Consider the following 21,642-nt stretch of genomic DNA (forward strand, 5'->3'; position numbering starts at 1 on the left):
AATCAAAAAAATGCAAGAAAAAATGACAATGTAAACAAATGTGGTAAACTTCGATGGTATGAGCAGAAAGCTAATGATTTTCTTTCTTTTCAGGAAAGGACTTAAACAAATCTATGGCATATTTAATTGCCAAGGAGCTGGAGAGCAAACCAGGTCCTCAAAATATCTTCTCGATCATGAGTTCCCTTTGTGGAAGACGCGTGACATATGCTCCAAGATTCACAACCACTATCTGCAAGCAGTTGTATCTGTAAGCAAAATTCTCATCTGTTCATCTCTGAAAGTATTTCAAAAACGTCTACCTCAAATGACAACAAGAGTTTATCAATGGCAACAAGTCCATTTAGCATGCTTTCTAAAAAATATGCCTCAAAGTTAAGTCGAAGGCACTGGTTTAAGGCATCAATCATGGCTACTCTGAAGGCACCTTTAATTGGTACCTTTAACTGGTACCTTTAAGGTGCCTTTGAGTAACATTTTTTCAAGACTCAAGCACTCCTTCAACGCATGTGAAATATCAACATCGTTAGTCAACAATCCTTAGATTGGTTTGACGCAGCTCTCCATTTCTCCCTCCTATTCGCTAACCTTTTTATAGCGACGTATTTCTTCTCTTCTACATCCTTTATAACCTGTCCTATGTAACTCATTCGGGGTTGTCCCTTGACCTTCTTCCCTTCCACCTGTCCTTCTACAATGGTCTTCATCAGGCCATCATGCCTCATAATGAGGCCAACTAAGTTCTTCCCCGTCTTCTGCTTAAGGTCGTTTCCAGCATTATTCTTAGCACCTTCTCGTTACTTACATGGTCGATCCATTTTATCTTCATCATTCTATGGTAGCACCACATTTCGAATGCTTCCAATCTAGACATCTCCGCTGCTGTCAACGTCCAAGCCTCGCTTCCACAGAGAAACATACTCCTTATGTATCACATGATGAATAAACTCCTTACTTCTATGCTTGTATTCTCAGCTGTAAGAAGATTCTTCCTTTTGTAGAAAGATCTCTTTGCCTGATTGATTCTACTGACTATGTCTTTCTTGCTTTGTCCATCATTGGTAATTCGACTTCCAAGGTAAGAAAACTCATTCACCTCTTCAAGCATATGCTTCCATATAGGTTATTGTTTGTCTTAGCTTCTGCTCTGTTGCTGTATCTTAGTCATCTTTTTGTTGATACATATTCAGCTGATACTTGGCCATTGTCCTTTCCATATTTGTCAAAGTTTTCTTTGAATACTCTGTCTCAGCTATGAGTGCTATGTTGTCAGCAAATAGCAGCATACTGATTTTCTCTCCATGGATATCAACACCCGAAGCCTTCCCCTTGATTTTATTGTTGGCTTTCTTGATGTAAATATTCAAAATTATGGAGAAAGTGTACAGTGTACACCCTTGTCTCACCCCTTTTCCTATTCTTGGTTCTGCACAGTTCGGACCACATTTGATCACAGTTACTTGGTTTTTATACAAACTATGAACAATTCTACAATCGTTGTGGAGCACTTCGATTTCTTTCAGAATTCTAAGCATTTAATTCCATTCCACATTATCAAATGCCTTCTCTTAATTGACAAAAGCTATGTAATTGGTTTTTTTCTCTTGCACTCTCTTTTCTATGAGCAGCCTAAGAGCCAAAATTACTTCTCTTGTGCCCATGCTTTTGCTAACTACAAATTGGTCCTCATCCAGGAATTCTTCTGCTCTTTTTTCTATACTTCTGCAAATAACTCTTGTCAGAATCTTCAATGCATGTGTCGCCAGGCTTATGGTCCTAAAATCTTCTCACTTCTCTGCTCTCTTCTTTTTGCGTATGGGAATGATGATGTTCTTCTCAAAGTCACAAGATAAATCTCCTGTTGCATACATATCGCAGATAGTGTTACACAGCTGAGTTAAGAGCTTTTCTCCTGCATTTTTGATTAGGTCTGCTGGAATGTCATATATTCTTGGGGCCTTATTCTTTCACAGGTCTCTTATTGCAGTGTCAAATTCTGATCTTAACCCTTTCGAGACCGCGGAGTTTTCGTCTTAGCTTGACTGCTGTACCGAGCCCCAAGAGACTCTTCTTTCTCGTGGTACGGAGCATTTTTGGAGGGCATTCGTTAAGAAGGGTCTCGCTGAGCCTTTTTCGACCCCTCCACGGTGGGACTCCGCATTATCTCGGACTCCGAGAGTAGTTGTGCTCCCTCCTTTCCGGGTTTACGACCATACCTGCGGCATTGTTTCGCGGACAACTTATGTATTGCTTATATGTATTTAGCAAATGGATAATTGTTGCTTGCACGTAAATTACAGACATAGAATATAATTCCTCATTTTTATCTGAGCATTGTCAAATTTTAAACGAAGTTCTAAGGCCATTATCAAAGCATTTAACGCAGCAACAATTTCCATGTTCATGTTTATACATAACTCGAGATATAAGTTAATATTTGTCGTAGAATTTTGTTTAAAAATTCTAAACGCTGCTCAAAAGACAAACAATTCAATTCTTAGTTTATATTTCTTGAGAAATTAACAAATATTTATTTCGAAAATTGACTCTATAAACAATTGTATGACCGCTGTCCCTTACCGCTGAGAGGGGTTATAAAAGACGAAGGGTCCGGGTACCTGCTCCCGGATTCGGAGGGTTAATCCTAAACCCCGAAGCGTTGGGTCCCGAGACAAAGGCGACCTAAACCCACGACCGTCCTGAAAGGGGGAGAGCTAGAAAACGTATATATACGGGTTTCGTTTTCTTGACCGGGAAAATCTCACACGTATATATACGCCCGTGGTCTCCCGGGTCAGGAAACGTCCACACGTATATATACGTGTACGGTAGGGAAAAGGTTAAGATGATCGCTCCCACGTGTGCTTTTCTACTTCAATGTGCAATAGGCTACCCAAAAAGAAAAAAATCCTCATGAGGGCAATTAACAAATCCTAGAGCTGACATTGGTATAAATTGGCATTCTATCACTTGATATGAAAATAATCTTTAAATTATTTTGAAGTTAAGTCCTAATACATTTCAAAATTTCTTATCATATTTTCCTGTATTATTTTAAAATTATTAAAATATTGTAAAATTGGATTCCAAAATGAGCATAATTTAAAGTTGGCATGTTGCAGATTGCACACCCTAATTCGCTTGTTGAAGTCTTACGTAAATATGTATGTATATGAAAATAAGGTTAACACCAAGAGGGTAAAAATGTTGTGATACTTCTATATTCAAAAATCATTTTCCTACATAATTTGCTACATACTTGGGATTTATATATGCATCAATATGGAACCTATCACAAAAAAAGGCGTACACAACACCCATTTTTTAGTCGACATTGTTATTTATGGTGTTATAAACTTTTTCAGGCCAAAACAAATGGTTAGTAGCGATCCAGCAATGACAGTTGCAGTTGAAACCTCTTTGGAGCAGTATGCTATGTCTGGAAAGCGGGTGGCATATTCATTTATTTTCAGAGATTTTCTGCATGATTTTAAAGATGATCCGCTGAGGGGATCATATAAAGACAAGATAACAATAGAGAAAGCAATGAAATCAATGAATTTTGAATATGAAGACTGCAACAAAAATTGGAAATTAACTGCAGATGAAATGAAAGCAAAACTAAAAGAGAGTATGTATTTCCTTATATCATTGCTGAGAGCTCAGGGATGAGGAATACCAAGTACCCCAATCTTTGATATTTGATCGCAATTCAGTTCTTCGGTTTTAATGGACTTTTTCTGTGGCTAGAACTGAATTGCCCTTGAAATTCAATGTTTCAACTCTTGTTTAACATCTCATTTCATTTGATCCAATCATAAAAGAGTGTATTTGCTCCTTTAAGTGTCTCATTCCTCAATCATCATGATTATTAATTTGTATGTATATAGGAGGATATATTATGTACATATGTATATGAACCACTTATTGAACGGATGGGGTTTTTGTTTAGAGGTAACAAATGTTTTTGCCAATAATACCTACTTGGAAGGGCATATTCCTTTTTAAAGTCTTCCTTTCCTCCTATTATCATCCATTTCTAGGCTTTTATTATGACAAGGGCATTAAAAATAAATGCTGTCAGGAACCTACACACACAAATTAGCTGCATTTCATTACCACGATGCCATATGAATACACACCATAGTTTTCCATGATTATAAATTTTCCTTAATCCTTTCCTGCAGGTGCCTATGAGAGGATGAGGAGAGGAGGAGAAAATGTTTTTGTGCAACGATTATTTTTTTAAACCTCTCTGTTCAAACCTCTATTTTAGGCAGTAGTTGCCCTGGTATCCTCATTCCCCTGATTTGGGATCTAACTCAAAAGGGCACCCGGCCATTACCCCGTTCACTGGACTAGACTCTCTACCCCAACAGCACACATTTGGATATACATAATGTATTTATATTGTATTTTCATGGGTCACATACATATTTATTTTTGTTATGTATAACATGTGTAATACATATGTATTATTGGATGTATTTCCTTTGTATTCATACATATGTAAAAGTGGTACGTGTTACACGATAAATACATTTGTATTTTTGAAATTTGAATACTTATGTAAATGTGGTCAAAAATACAAATGTAAATATCGTGTAACACTTACTACTTTTACATATGTATGAATACAGAGGAAATACATATGTAAATGTGGTCAAAAATACACAAAATATACATTATGTATATTTCCTGTAATTTTTGAGAGGTGGATTTTCGTGGCGTCTAGTGAAATGTTCAGAAACATTTCTGCAGAAATAATATGTTCACTGCAAACGCCAGATTTCCTCATTTCAATGATCATTCATCCATTCGAATTTATACCCAGGAAGCTTAAAAATAAATCATATACTGATCGATGTGAGCAAGGGTAGTATGGCGACCATATTTATGTTAATTTGTAAATGCACGCGAAATACAGACGTATTACATATGTAAAATTCAGTTTCCATCCGCGAAATATACACATGGAAAATGGTTCACAATACATGAAAAATACAAAAAATAGTTCTTGCACAGCGCAAAAGTAAAAGCGAAGTTTAATTTTTTAAACAATATTTTAAATTAACTGTTTAAACAAAAAAATTAAATTCTCAATTCTGTCGCAACAAGCTAGGGAAGTGAGTGGGAGTGATAATCTCGTTAACAGTTAGCTCGGCATTTCGTTCGAGACTACGAGAACGTCAAGAACGTGCTGTAGGAGGAACTCCGGCTACTGATGTATAGTTAATTTTATATTTGTTTGTATTATTATACGTATTGGAAGAATTGACATAGTGATTTAATCCTCGATAACCGGTGCGTGTGGATGGTGCGCTCAAACCGAAGCTATGTTTTGCTGGAAATGTGCTTCAATCCCGCACGTTATTGCGATTCGTGCAAGCCAGCTCCAACAGTTTCCTGTCACTGGATAATTAAGGTAAGGTATGATTTATCTTTTATTATATTGTACGCATAAATAGACTACATTAATTATGTTATTTGAGTATATTTGGATACAACTACCACATTGACCACATTGCGCCAATAGAGGTAATTATTTTGTTTATGTTTGGCTATTGTTTTCCTTTTTTGTTGAGTTATGTATCGAGGAGACTGGTGTCCATTGAAGTTATATGGTAAAACATAGTAATGTCAATCTTGTACGTATAAATTAATAGATTATGCGTCGTATAGTAATTCCGTGCTTCGCGGCTGAAGTTACATTTTTTCTTCTCTTAATTAAGAGCAGAAAAAATTGTTTAAAGGAATGTTTTCGTTCACGTGTAAGTTGTTTTATCGCTGTTTATTACCACAACCTACTGTATTGTAGTTCTTGCATTCCTAGTTATCCTATGCTTTAGTCATAACATCTTTGACCTTAGACTTATCAGCGTAGCCTTGTCACTAATAGATTCCTCGAGGTTCCGAGCGGTTTTGCCCTCTACTTCTAATTATTTAACGAGCAAGAAGTATTGGTCGTGTAATATCGGTTCCCTTAAAGCAAAATGTAATATTTCTTTCATCTTGAAATGCAGTCAATCAAGGTGCATTTCGTCATTATTATTAACACAAGATAAATACGTAATTTTCATGCGAAAGTTTGTCATTATATGTAAGAAAGAGGTGCGTATGGGCCAAATTAATTAATTATAATTTTATTTTCATGCTCTTTCGCGCATACCCAGGAGGCGACGATGTAAATAGCTTGGCCTGGACAAGAGGAGAATGGATTACGGAAAAGACGACGAAGCAAAGCCAGAAGACCAGGTGGAATTGTTAATACCGAGGTAAGGTTTGAGGGAAAAAAATTTTTTTATCCATGATGGAGAGGTTTCTTAAAGTTAAGCCTGAAATTATCGGTTATGTATGAAATTTATTTGTTTGAAAATTTGATATCACAAGTTTATATTTTTTCAGTGTGAATCATCCGATACTAAATCATGGTACTAATAAATTAGTATAATGTACTAAATAACCCAGATAGCACAAAGTAAGTGAGTTAACCGTTTCTTATGGTTTTCTTACGGAAAAAATTGATAAGCAGCTTATCGTAAGCTAAGGGACTTATATAAGGCAAGGGTAAGACGTTAAGGGCGTTTAGGTAAGGAATGCCGTCAAATATCCTCAGGCAATGTAAGTCACTTCTGTTGGAGCGCCAAAGGCGGCTGAACAGCGTACTACACATGCTACGCGGCTCATCTTGACATGAATTTAAAGGCTATTGGGGAAATTTAGCGAGTTTTTAGAAGGGCTGAACAACTGATAACAGATTTTCCCGTAAATAGAAAAAAATTAATAACTGCAAGCAACCAGCTAGTGAAGATATAAAGCATAGTACAAGTACTCTATCCATGCGGCGGAAAGAAAAAAAAATAACGTCAGGGTGGAACCGAACGTGCGACCCTCGGAACCGAAGTGCTACTCGCTAACTACTACACCACGGCAGTTGTTAAGAATGGGTGGCGTAGTTACTAACTAAATATCCAATTATGTAAAAAAACTTGTTTGGCATGTGCATGGAAAACTGAATTTATTCAAGGTCCATACATTTTAACATTTATGAATTTTAAATTATGGTTTGATAACCCGACGACTACAATACGTATATTAGATGTTCCTTCCAGCATTTTTATATTATTCTACGTTGGTATTCTTGTGAAATTGTGTTTTTCTTACGACCTTCGTTAAGCTATCAGTTCATAAATGTGAATGATTTTCAAATTATGGCGGTATGATGTTATTTCTCCTCATAATATAGAAGCGCCAATAATAAAAACATTTTTTTAATGCATAAAGGCCTTAATTAACACTCTGTAACGATGGGATAATAACAGCATCTACGGAAGTGCTGAAAGTTTGGCATCCATTTTGCCATTACTCTGGATGTTTGTCGCCCTGGCCGTAAGAAACCCATAACAAGCTTACTTGAGAAGCGACTTCCTTATTTCTTCCTTTCACCTTATCTCAATGACTTATAATGTGCTAGCTGGGAAGCATACCAATGGATTCACGTTTTCCCTAGTTAATTTATATTTAAAAGTAGTCATATGATCTTTTCTCATATTTCTCATTCTTCTTAAGAGAAAGGCTATTAATTTTGTAAAATGAAAGCATATCCCCAAAATATATGATTTCTCAAAGGACAATGTCAAATCTGTGCTAGCTGGGACCTCGACATAATTGGTAAATGAAAAAATTTAAAACTTATGTCTGGAACCTAGCAGAGAAGCCAAACTTTCATTTGCATTCAGAATACAGAATTAGTACTAAAATTACAGACTTCACAGAATTCAAATTGAAAGGCCTTGAGCTCCTATTCAGATCTTACAAAAAGATATATTTTTGCATGACTTTTAAACTTGACTTCTTCTTTTCTCCTTTCAGAAAGTGGTTAATTGTGCAGAGTTGGTTTCCTGAATTCAGGTTTCTTCTTGTGCAATGGGTTACAACGCTTGTTCCATGCTAACATTTTTTTCTATTTTCCAACTCAAACCATTGTTTGTACTTGATTTATCTTTGTGCCATTTTTTAAAACTAAGTTTCACCTACTGTTTGCTGGCCCTTAATGCTTGTTAGCAATATTCATGGCCACACTTGTTATTTGTGTGTATTATTTTATTTTTCTCTTTGAATAAATGTTTTATTATCTGTATGTTCTGGTTTCCTTATATTTATTCATCCGTTTGATCCATATTGATATTAAGTGGATGTGGGTCAGAAAATCAATATGTATAATTCGTGTACGAGGGCCTGCAGATACATATGTATATTACATGTAAGGATATTCAGATTTCCAATTTGTAATACGCATGTATACATACATCCTGAGGGACTTTTGAGCCACTTTTACGTGAAATATACAGACGTAATACGATTGTATTCCTTTGTCCCAGATAGCACAAAGTAAGTGAGTTAACCGTTTCTTATGGTTTTCTTACGGAAAAAATTGATAAGCAGCTTATCGTAAGCTAAGGGACTTATATAAGGCAAGGGTAAGACGTTAGGGACGTTTAGGTAAGGAATGCCGTCAAATATCCTCAGGCAATGTAAGTCACTTCTGTTGGAGCGCCAAAGGCGGCTGAACAGCGTACTACACATGCTACGCGGCTCATCTTGACATGAATTTAAAGGCTATTGGGGAAATTTAGCGAGTTTTTATAAGGGCTGAACAACTGATAACAGATTTTCCTGTAAATAGAAAAAAAATAATAATTGCAAGCAACCGGCTAGTGAAGATATAAAGCATAGTACAGGTACTGTATCCAAGCGGCGGAAAGAAAAAAAAATAATATCAGGGTAAATCCGAACGTGCGACCTTCGGAACCGAAGTACTATACGCTAACCACTACACCACGTCAGTTGTTCAGAAGAAGAGGCGTAGTTACTAATTAAATATCCAATTATGTAAAAAAAAACTTGTTTGGCATGTGCATGAAAAACTGAATTTATTCAAGGTCCATACATTTTAACATTTATGAATTTTAAATTATGGTTTGATAACCCGATGACTACAATACGTATATTAGATGTTCCTTCCGGCATTTTTATATTATTCTACGTTGGTATTCTTGTGAAATTGTGTTTTTCTTACGACCTTCGTTAAGCTATCAGTTCATAAATGTGAATGATTTTCAAATTATGGCGGTATGATGTTATTTCTCCTCATAATATAGAAGCGCCAATAATAAAAACATTGTTTTAATGCATAAAGGCCTTAATAAACACTCTGTAACGATGGGATAATAACAGCATCTACGGAAGTGCTGAAAGTTTGGCATCCATTTTGCCATTACTCTGGATGTTTGTCTCCCTGGCCGTAAGAAACCCATAACAAGCTTACTTGAGAAGCGACTTCCTTATTTCTTCCTTTCACCTTATCTCAATGACTTATAATGTGCTAGCTGGGGTATACATATGTATAAATCATGTATGGGTATTCAGATTTCCAATTTGTAATACGCACGAATACATACATCTATAGGGACTTTTGAACCACTTCTACGTGAAATATACCGATGTAATACGATCGTATTCCATCTTATACATATGTATTTGGGCACGTATTTTTTGTGTATTATTGATGTAATACAAATGCCGTGTTATCTGGGTAACCCTATCTTCGTGAGTCCATGATCAACTTATTGCACCACCAGTGTTTTTTGAAACCAAATATGTATTGGTTTTAATTTTCAATAATTTACTCTTCTGTAAGTATAACCATAGAGTAAGTATATTCATAGTTATATGCAAGCAAATTCAAAAAATAGCAAAAAATTGTTCCTTGCCATCTCATTAATTGTTCCAGAACTACATCAAAAACGTATACAATTTTTGTACGTGCAGTGAGCCCTCTACATATACTTACTCTATGGTATATAGCTAACATTTTTTTAAGCATTGTGGAATTTTAAATTGATTTATAGCATTGATAATAGCAAATTTTGAAAACACAGGGTACTATTAAGATTAACTCCAGAATTTGGTTAATGGTAATACTAAAATTTCATTTGAAAATTGCTTACGCACATGAAAAACAAATGATTAATTTCAAAATATAAAAATTGGAGAATGCAACAAAATATTTCTTTCCAAAAACCATTGACAGTATATATAACCACTTCACAATGGACTCCTGCAGAAAGGAGGATCACAAATGAGTGAGAGGGTTGGGCTTAATTGTCAAGGAGAGGCTCCAAGGTCTCACTTAGCTGGGTCTCAGACAGGGCCTGAATACATTCAACCATTGCTACCTCAGTGGTAACTTCCCTTCTCCCGTGCCAGCTGTAGCTGACATCTGGTCCTTTGCACTGAAAAATCCACACCAGCTATACCTGACATTCAACGCAAAAGGGTTAATAGATTTTTATTTGTAGGCTTAAATTCACAGTGTAAAGGTAGAAATATCTACTTTAGGAGTTAGTATTTTTAGAAAGTATTTTGAAAATTCAATTATATTTTGCATTGAAGGTACAACTTTTTAAGAGCTGTTTATACTTTGTATTTTTTTTGGGCCAAAGATGGCTGCTGCAGCAGTTCCTCATATGCTTGGCATCCCATTTTTATTGCATTTTCTTTTCTGTGAAAACCCAATAGTTAGCCAGTTTTCACTCATTTCAAACATGTGATTCTATTACCCCTTCCACCAACAGCTTCCCATAAACTATTTATGTCATTTTTTTCTGTGTTCTATTTTGAGTTTTGTGCTTTCCTACTCACCATGATGTGGCTTCCCCTTCATCCCCTCCATCTTGCAGCAATCCCCTTGGCCCTGCCGGTGGGACTCATGTGCCCCTACAGAAAACATTTACATTCCTAGAGAGTGACTTCTCAAGTAAAAATTTCTCCCTTGAAACTTGACTGAAACTGGGCTGAAACAACCTTGAAATGAATGAAACTCCCTTGGATAGCTACACTGAAACTCCCTTGGCTACTAACTAGACTGAAACTCCCTTGGTTACCAGCTAGACTGAAACTCCCTTAGCCAGCTAGACTGAAACTCCCTTGTATGCCAGGCTGAAACTCCCTTGTTTGGTTGAATACAATTCCCCTACCCAATCCATTAAAATTCCCTTGTCAAATCATATGAAACACATTAAATTAACTACTTGCGCAACCCAGCCAACAGTGGATGATCACATAACAGGTTTCTCCCACAATTTTGCATGCATGATAAAAGATAAAGGGTGGACAGGTGATTGCGATCAACAATAGTTATAACTGCAATGACCACAACATTTTTCAAGACACAATTTATTAGAACATGAAAATACATCAATAAATTAATAACTTTTAAAAGCACATACAAAAATATTCTAAATGAAAGAAGTCATGGAAGTTAGATGCTCCTGCAATAGAGAAGAAACATGACTGATTAGAGTCACAAACGACTGAACTCAAAATCAAATTAGCAAAATTGCACATGAAAAAAACTCTCCTTTACTTGGCTTATTAGTTATATGGTGCATTAATGTGAAGCATTCAAATTATAGAAAGCAAAACTGAAATTATAACTGAGGAAGCATGCACTTTGCATCATAGGTCAATGATAAACGAAGCTATGGCTTGTTACTTAGGTTATGTGTGAAATCCAAACGAAAACCATGCAAGCTTCCAAAACTATCGGTAGTAACTAATAAGTATAAGTAGTAAATATACATTGCACTATGGCGATACCCACCAGCATTCCTTATTTCTTCGAAAGCCTGCTCGAGCTCACTGAGTCCGTTAGTCCTCCGTAGGATGACTAACGAACGGCGCGGCATCCGCGGCATTGATGACCGGTCGGTGTATTCTCCTCCTCGTCGGGGGTATCCATGAGGCAGGAAAACTGGACGGCAGTCGCCAAGGCGTTGAAAGAAGAATTCATTATTGGCTGCATGACCCCCGAAAAAGGAGCTCGAAATCCTTAAACCTGCCTGGATTAAAACACGAATTCAATGCCAATGTTCTCATGGCTAAACATATGGAAGAAATAAACATGCCATCAGAGAAGTTAAAACGCTTACCTCCAATTTTGACTGCAGTCACCACCACCGACCTCGTTCTCCCCTTCACCTTAATTTCGATTAATTCTTGCCATTAACAACCGTCGAAGTACCGGGAAAATATTTATGTCATCAATCTTTTCATGCCAAAACCCACGCTCACCACTCGTCTTTCGCTCCAAAGCAACTTGAGAGAAATAAAGGCAACCGACAGCTTGACATGCAGGAAAAGATATACGTGTTGCCAAAAGTTAAATTTAAAAAAATACATTGCCGCTGAAAACAGGGGTCGCGTATGTGTCCGGTAGATGGGTTCCGTATGTTGGCAAAACTTACGATGGGTAGCACACGTGCAGCAAGGGAAAAGCAGTTCAAATTCATGAGGGAGAGGGGATACCCAAATGCTGCAGCAGCTCTGTGGCAGGGCAGTAAAGACATGCGGCAAGAGAGATGCAGTGGTGTCATAAATTCGGCCTGGCCTGAGCCTTTTGTCCAGTTCAGTATCAGTGGGGCACTCATGCAGCAAGGGAGAAGCAGTTCAAATGCAATGGACTTGCAAGGGAGAATGGCATCAGAGTTTCAGTTGAGTGCTCTTTTTCTTGTTGAGGAGAAGGCAGTGCAGTGCAGTTACAAGGTTGTTTCAAGGCAGTTTTCACACATTCAGTGGAGTTTCAGCCCAGAATCAGCTCTGTTTCAAGGGAAAAATTTTTACTTAGGTTTGGTAATTTCTCTGTCTCATTCCATAATGGAAACGCCTAGCTCACCCATCTTGCTGGTGATGTGATTTTTAATCTGGGTCTGGCACTTCATAAATTTCATTTTAACTTTTACTACCAAAATATGAGGAGCATTCACAACAAGTTATCTTTCATGAATATTAATCATATATTTCATAAAAAATATCTTTTATAAATTATCTTTGATAACCCCCCCCCCCAGAGCTCAGAGAATTTTTTAAGTTTAATCCATTTCACTTAATTGGATTAATATTACTTATAGAATAGTGTAAAGATTAATAAAATATCCCTCAAAAGGCCATAAAGCCTGAAATCATTGGTTACAAAATGATATTATATTTTGTTTATAAGTTAATTAGCTGGAGGCAAAATTATCCATCTTATGTGTACCTTAGCCATATGTGTATTTGGCATTTGTATGTCTATTTTCAGTTGCTGAAAATAAAGAGAATGCTGACTGTGTGATGATATTTGTCTCAACGCATGGATCAACTCGTAACGGCATCGAAATATACTATGCATATGAAGGTTGTTTGCCATTGTCTGAGATTGTGCGGCCATTCAAGGAATCCAAGGGTTTCAGGGGGAAGCCAAAGATCTTCATTGTAGATGTAAGTACAAAGAGATGAAAGATGAAAGTTTTTTTCAAATTTTCTGCTCCAGGAACAGCCATAAAATTGCTAATGATTCATTTTGGTTAGCTCTTCACTCAATAGAAGTTGATCATATAAGTTTTCCATGAATACTCACTTAACATATTGTGGTGATAATGATATAAATTGTAATGCAAAACGCATCAATGATTTCTACCGCAGCACCTATTACCTATCTCAGAAACTCTTATGTATAATGGTGTGAGTAAGATCTGAAGATACTTATCCTCAAAAGTGAATTGGATAACTCCTTGGCATCATCAAATGCTATACTACAGAGTCTCCAAATTGGTATATTGATTCATTGTTACTACATTGTGATAAGAAATGTGAAGACAATGAAAATACATATGTAGTTGGTATTAGAAATTCATGGAAAATCATTGTTTCTGGAAAGTCGTAAAGAGGTTTGGATAATTCGATACTTTAACTCACTTCAAAGACATACATGAAGGTAAATTCGACCATGTTTATTTGGATGCCAAGTGATGCAGATGTGTCTATCAATGTACCATGGTCTCTTGTGGGAATGAGTTGCTGTTCTGTGAGGATCTCCTCATGGTACCATCCTGGCACTTATAGACTCAGTGTACCCTGGTGACATCGATAGGGTCATCAGTCAGGTGGCTTTGGTGGTAATACTTGAAACTAAAAGCTCTGCCACATCATGTAATATCAATCAAGTTGTGATTAAATAATCTGGAAACGCCATATTATGGGTAGGTGCAATACAGTGAGTCCTCGTTTAACGTCACTTACCGTTCCTGAAAAATGTGACGATAAACGAAATGACGTTAATCGAAGCACAATATCCCATAAGAAACAATGTAAAAAGTGAATATCGGCTCCAAGACCTCACAATTCCTACGCGAAAAAAATTTAGCATATCATATTTGGGCCATTTTTTACGATGGGAATGCCAAACTATGGCATAAATACGAGTCCCTGTCTTCATCGACGGCAATACCAGTAGCGACGTACATCCTTCTCCATTTTTGTATCTTCCCGCATATTTGTTTTTTCGGCTTAGCTATGGTGGTCACCCGGTCGAGCGTCGCCTGGGCATAATCATCGCTGAAACATCGTCGCAGTTACAGGAGCCAAAATTATTGAGAACACGGCGAAAAAGTGACGACAAATACTCAAGAGTTCTACTCGCAAAAATTCCTAGAAATCACTTTTCAGGTTCCAGAAAACCGTTATGTCAAGTAAAATTTGCTAAAACTTTACTTGACATTTACGCATTTAACATTTGCGCACCTACCTAAGAATTCATTTTGCAGAAAATTTGCTATAAACGTAATCGAAATTGACAATAAACACACCGTTTTACACTTCGTTTAGACTGACTGTATTACCGCCCACAAAACGAACAACCTACAACGCCCGCCGCTTCGCATTTTTTCTCGCGCGAAATTTAAAAGATCTGACCAACCTGACGTTATCGCGAAGCAAAGGTGCGATAAACGAATCACGGTCTCAAAATTTTCGTGACGTTATCGCGAAATGACGTTAAACGGGGTGACGTAGAACGAGGACTCACTGTATATAGATACTATACTCCCATTCTCTTACATGTAATGCATGCCTTTAGTATTTTCTACCACTGGATAATTGTGCCTACAGATAACACTCTTACTTTGTGCTATCTGGGTAATATGCATGAAGAGAAAACCAATTTTAGTAAAAATATTAATTATTTCAGGCTTGTCGAGGTTCATGTAAAGAGAAAGTTGCAAAAAAAGCAGTACTACATTGCAAAGCAAACTGTTTTGGAACAATGAATTCAGAGAAGAGGGAACCTGAAAAGTCTGACATCAAGTCAAAAAATGCAGTTTCCTGTATGCAATACAATATGGAGGTGCTTGAAGAGATTCCAAATGGTTCAGATATATTAATTGGACAAGCAACACTAAGGAGTGAGTCTACGCAAAAGTCATCAGTTTATGTAATTTTTACAAGGGGCTCTTTTTACCAAATTTATGCAGTACAAAAAATGTGAAGACCTGCAGATATTGCCTTCCAGCAAGAATAGAACAATTTTGGTTTTTATTCAAATGAAATAATATATTATTTCTGAAATTTGCCTCAACCCAATTCATAATGCTTTTTTGTATCTAAATTATATATTTTTGTTCATAAATAAAATGTCATGTCACAAGTATCACTTTTATGTCTGCATCTCTTAAGAGAAGTGATATAATTTAGGATATATAAATCGTGTATCACCAAATAGTTAGTATTGACTCTTATGGTATTATCAATGTTTTGGTCAAAGCAGGCATTCCCCCATTCCTGCCACACTGCGCTCAACGCTCGGAGCCAGTGGTGTCCCCTAAAGTATATTTACAGCCTCCTAGGGTACAGTACATTGCCATCTATGTGTACTGGATAGAGAACACTGCCATCGATGTGTCAGCATGGACAACACACCAGTGGCAACTGGTGGTAATTTATGTAGGGTGTGCATTAGAGCAGATATAGGATGATTTAATTATATTATGTATGTTAATCCTAATCCATGAGCATCATATTTCGTCGTAATAGAATACATAGCAAGCAAAACATATCACTGGTACATTCCACCCTTAAAATTGCATGAACAGAAATAATATTAGCATGCATGAAAGTAATTATTCTAAACACACCTTTACAAGTGATGGTCGATGAAATTCATTCTCCTTTCCTTACACCCTATGAGGAAGTAGTGTAGAAAATGGCCATACAGATGACTCTGTTGCAGACGGACTAGGATCCTGGGCGCAGGTAGTTTAGGTGGCGGCCAAGGTGATAAATGGTGATACATAAATCACCTTGGGTGGCGGCTACACCGCTACACTACCAGGGAGTCACTCACCAAATATATGCGTGCGCGCACTCGCATCATTTTGAGCCTGCTCCCATCACCCATTTGAACAGCACATACCCCCCCGCTTACTTCGTCCCGCGCGAGCACCCTCAAGCGAACTCATAAACCGAAAATGCGACCGGTGCGATGCCACGGGATCGCACACTTTTAGAGCGGTGAATTCGAAAAGGATATAGCTGTAGCGTTCGGAGCTTCATGATTCTTGCATATGTAAACAGAATTTTTATCCTTCTCGTTGCAAAGGAATAGTTTTCTTTTATAATTCATTCATCTTTGGGTGTGCACTTGCTAACATGCGTATATGCACGCGCCTCCACTGCAACACAGACATCCCCATTACCAGTATCAATGAAAAACACCACACTCTTAGTGATCCCCTACTTTGCCTTTTTATCATTTTGAGGTAGGCAATGACCCAGACAGCATAACTGCTTGTACACAAATAGTACCTAAATCCCTTGCACAGTTACAAGTAGTATTAATAAGCCATTCTATGACAGTTGTATTCCAAAATCTCCAAACAAATCAATTGCAATACAAAACAAAAATACCTACTAGCAAAATCCAACTTTTCAAACCATTATGGAATTTCACAGCTTATAAAATTTAATAATGCATTAAGGTTCATTATCCATTATTTAGTGTATTCTTTCCATGAAATCGGGCAGAAATAAAAAAAAAATAGCCTTTTCGAATGACCCTTTCAAAAAAAATCAAGTTCTCTTTTATCTTCTGACATCTTTATTTTATTTTTATTTAATCTCATCACACAGAGTATGTCATAAATAAATCAACCAATGAAAACGTAGAATTTTATAACAGCAAAAACAGACTTTGGTTCAGGTACTCTTGGCTCTTTTTATTACACTTTTCATACACGCTTCAAGATAAATGCGAGCATTGAGGGGGCCCCCTAAGGTCAGGGCCCTCGGCGATCGCCGACCAGCCGACCTGGTCAGACCGCCCCTGCGAGGGACTACCACCTGTTCCTATGGATAAAGACGTGGCTCGCTACACAGAGATCTGACACTGACAATGAACTGCATGCTGGTTACATACATATATACATAAACCAGTAGTTGAACTCGTAGGTGGCAGATTTCTACAGAGAGAGCATTGAACAGCTTTTACCACATCATGATTAACCCTTTCACTGCTGTGGACGTACCTAGTACGTCCGCACGGCAGACTGCGGTGGACGTACTTTTTCTTCCTCCTCGCCATGCGGTCAGCACTTTCGCCGAAGCACTTCGAAGGGACCCACTAATCAAGGACCCTTTCCTCGACGAACTCACCCACGCAGGACCGTCTCATCGGCCCTACCAGCGGGGGCCCTACCTCCGGAAAAGTGACCGCTCTGACTGCAATTTGAAAATCAATCAATCAATCCGATCATCACAATATGATTGTCTTCATCGCACTCCAGCCAATCAAGCAATCAAGTACGTCTTTGAAACGTGTTTCTGCGATGAAAAATAATGATTTTTTTAACTTTGATATAATGGCCGTTTTCCGGTGGTCCGCAGCCACGTTTTGTTGCAAAGTTAACAAAATCGTTATTTTTTATCGCAGAGACACGGTTCAAAGACGTACTTGATTGCTTGATTGGCAGGAGTGCGATGAAAACAATCATATTGTGATGATCGGATTGATTGATTGATTTTCAAATTGCAGTCAGAGCGGTCATTTTCCGGAGGTAGGGCCCCCGCTGGTAGGGCCGATGAGACAGTCCTGCATGGGTGAGTACTTCGAGGATAGGGTCAGGGATTAGCGACCCTTCGGAGGGTGTACCACACCCATCCTGGAAGTACCTGCTCTATGGGCCCAGGAAACGCATTTTAACATTTTCGCCGCATGTGAGGAGAAGGTTTCCGGAGATTGAACAGCAGTGAAAGGGTTAATGCCTAAATTTAAATGGTGATTATGGATAAAAATAGCCTAAGAATTAAACTTCAAAATAATTGTTATTTTGACTTACAATTAGTTTATTTTTTATTTCAAAATCATCTGTCATTTTCTGGACAGCTCTCATAACTTGCCTTTTTTATTTTATTTTTTTCATTTATTAGTAAAAGTAGCATTTTTCATGCAAGTAAAGACCGATACACTATTACTTTCAGATATGAAGGCTTTTCATCATTCAGAAAAGGGATCCTTCTACCTGCAGGCTTTCTGTAATAAATTGGTGAACCAAAGTTTTAGCTCCAACATACTTGATGTAATGGTCGCAACAAATGATAAAATTTCAAAATTTCCAGAAACTGAGGATTTTAAAAAGTGGATTGTAACGACAGTATTTACTTCAAGTTTTCGGAAGATATGTGCATTACTTAAGGCTGAAAGGTAGGTGATGCAATGTCATGCGGCTATATTCTGCGCTGGTATATCATACTCCTCAAAAATGGCTGGGAAGAAAAACATGGTTAACTTCACTAAAGTTGGGAAAGCATGAAAAAGTGAAAAAGCAATAAATGCCTGTACATGTAGATATTAATTTTTTGATTATCTCACAAATTCCTCTCAGAGATGCTCAATATATTTGAGACTTTGGTGAGACATCTTTGAGCACTTTATTGCTCTACATCTCAATCCAATCTTTACTTATCTCAGTAGCGGATACAGAAAAAACTCAAGGGGGGTACAAAAGATGCCTTGAGTTACCTTTACTCTTATCGTAATAAAAAATAATCAAGTCACATGCCAAGTTTAATAAGGTTTACATTAAAGTGATTATGTAAAAATACAAGATAAAGCCATCTATTGATATAAAAAAATTTAAAATTGTGGTTCTGCAATATTTGGCAATCCCCCTGCACCCTCCATCTGTATCCGCCACTGACTTATTTTCTATAATCCTTTTTTCCTTTGACAGTAAATCATCATGAAATCAGAATTGTAGGTACCAACTGTCACTTCTATATAAAGAAGTTCATTTATTTAAGGGTTTAGGTAGATCAGTGTCATTATGATCATCACTGGTGAACAATCCTAAGATTGGTTTGTGAAACTCTCCACTCAGTCCTCCAACTAGTTAATCTTTCCACACATATGTATGAATATATTCTCTTTCACATCCTTCTTTACCTGTTCCATATATTTTGTTTGAGGTCTTCCTTTTCCGTTCTTGTCATTTACTGGTGCCTTAATGATTGCCTTCATCATGCCATATTGTCTCGAGAAATGGCACATGGGACTGCTCCATCTTCTTGTAATTGTTTTCATGAGGCTTCTTCTCTTAGGACTTCTCCATTACTAATTCAATCAAACCATTTGAGACTCATCATTCATCTGTAGCACCACATTTTAAAGACCTCTGTCCTTGATTTCTCAATGCTGTCATTGTCCACGCCTCACTTCCGTAGAGAGGCATACTCCAAATCTAAGTTTGGATCGGTGTATTTTTACACATTTTTTAAACATTAATATCAGGCATGGTCGGATCGGATACCACAATTGCGGAAGACATCGGATCTGGATCTGAAATTTTTAATAATATATTCTGTGAATGCATCGCTCCATAAGGGTGGAAAGAGTTCCGATTCTATCTTCGAATGCACCGTCGTGTGCAATTCTTGTCCTACTCATGAACCATTTTTTTTTTTTTTTAACTCTCGCAGAGGTTAAGTAACAGAATTTCAGCCATGGAAAATAAAAAAGGCAAAATAAGACTGGCACATAGTGTAACTCTTCCCAAGAGATTCAACAATCATCAGGAATCTAGGCATTGTAGGATAATAACCACATCAAAAGTAACTACGTCGCAGATTTCAGAAAACCACCCTCGGTCCATCAGCCCGTGCTGTTATTTTTTTGTTTCCGAAATCACACTGATCTAAATCTTGTCTAAAAATTGTATTCCAAGGAAAATATCAAATTACACGAGAACAATTGAAGCGTGTTTCATCCCTACCCTGTCTCACCAACTGACATTTCTTGGCCTACCTGCTTCAATTCTCTGTTTCTAGACAACAAATGCTAGGTGAGGAACTTTATGGGCCCAAAGACATCTCAATGGCTTCGACAATTAGAGACATGCACGAGATTTGAAAAAGAATCACACCAAACGCGATGCATTCCTGATGATATTTCTGTTTATTGTTCAGCTCTAATTGATTGCCACTATGTTTTCTATTAACAATTAGACTATACCAATATGCAACATTGTCCATACAGCACAATTTTCAAATAAACAAGGGCAGCTAATCAACGCGGTGTAAACCCGGAAAACTATCACCAAACAAGCGCAGCATTGACCCCTCAAAAAAGTAGAGACGGATTGGAAACGCCAACTGCATATATCACGTAGTGCGCCTGGCTTCGCTTTGAAGGCAACGACGTCACTGAAACAAGATCTGCCTGATCCTTGACTGCCTCATATGTAGCCTCGTTGCTTGAAATACACAAGGAGCATGCTCCTTCCCCTCCACCTCTACGCAATTTTTCTTTATTGTACATTATGCGGTTTATCTTTTTTGTACTTTTAACATGGAAGGAAACACTCCCAAATTATGTGGCAGATAAATGAATTATCTATTTCATGAAAGCAGTTCAGAGAATCCTAGCAGTTACATAATTTTTTTCTAAGTTGATGAATGAGAGGTATTTTTTTTACACATAATACAATTAAAAAATTTCTGCTTACATTTTAGTGAAGCTGCACCTCCAACAGAAGAAATGGAATGTGAATGATGGATATGAACCCAGTTGGACATTTACATCAGGGAAAGGATTTTTTAATGGAGTTCATGCACTTACCTCTCTGTTCTGAGCCCTTTTGGAAGATTAATACAACTAACACTTGGGCTAACGTGGAGGAGTGTACCATGAGGCTTTTATCAATCACTAAACTGCTCATGTAACTGAGCACTAAATGTTTTTTGAAGCGATTAAAACCAGTTTTCATTGCAGTGTCTTAATTCAGCAAAAGACGAGACAGAATTAGATTGACAGATAAGAAGTGATAGTGTGAAGTGGCTCGTGAGTCAAATGCTGGGAGGACACACTCCACTGGGGAGGGGGGGGGGGTCAAAATTTTTGAATATTTTGTGTATTTTAGTGAGTTTTCATGGCAATCTAGAGTACCATTATGACTCACTTATACTCAAAACAATCATTAACACTAAAACACCAACTTGATTAACTCAGATACAACTAGGCCTATTTACATTAAAACAATTTACACATAATAAGTCAACTGGTCACCAAAACAAGGTATTCTGCAACACTGCAACACCAAGATTATACCGCCGCATCAGCATGCTGGGTGGTGCGGCGATGTCATATCACTAGATACGTCGCTCTGCGCATGCTCAGGCAGCATCCCAAGACTTCCATAAGGCGCATGCTTAGACGCGTCATAGCATCAGCAGCCCCCACCACTGCCACTCTTCATATAACTGCATGGTGATGGA

General features: G+C 37.5%; 1 protein-coding gene across 6 annotated transcripts in view; it reads left to right on the forward strand.

Moving 5' to 3' along the window:
• LOC124169480 overlaps window positions 1-21,066 on the forward strand; it is a 35,776-nt gene extending 14,710 nt beyond the window's left edge. For 5 of the 6 annotated variants that reach the window (XM_046548101.1, XM_046548099.1, XM_046548100.1 and 2 more), the window contains 6 exons: window positions 94-250; window positions 3,366-3,631; window positions 13,142-13,320; window positions 15,068-15,281; window positions 18,352-18,574; window positions 20,881-21,066. In XM_046548101.1, coding sequence (XP_046404057.1) covers window positions 94-250; window positions 3,366-3,631; window positions 13,142-13,320; window positions 15,068-15,281; window positions 18,352-18,574; window positions 20,881-20,920 — 1,079 coding nt within the window. In that variant the 3' untranslated portion in view covers window positions 20,921-21,066. The remainder of the gene's footprint in view (window positions 1-93; window positions 251-3,365; window positions 3,632-13,141; window positions 13,321-15,067; window positions 15,282-18,351; window positions 18,575-20,880) is intronic. The other variant, XM_046548104.1, reaches the window with a different exon arrangement.
• Window positions 21,067-21,642: the final 576 nt, after the last annotated feature.

Source organism: Ischnura elegans, chromosome 12 (genome assembly GCF_921293095.1).
Source record: "Ischnura elegans chromosome 12, ioIscEleg1.1, whole genome shotgun sequence".
NCBI lineage: Eukaryota > Metazoa > Arthropoda > Insecta > Odonata > Coenagrionidae > Ischnura > Ischnura elegans.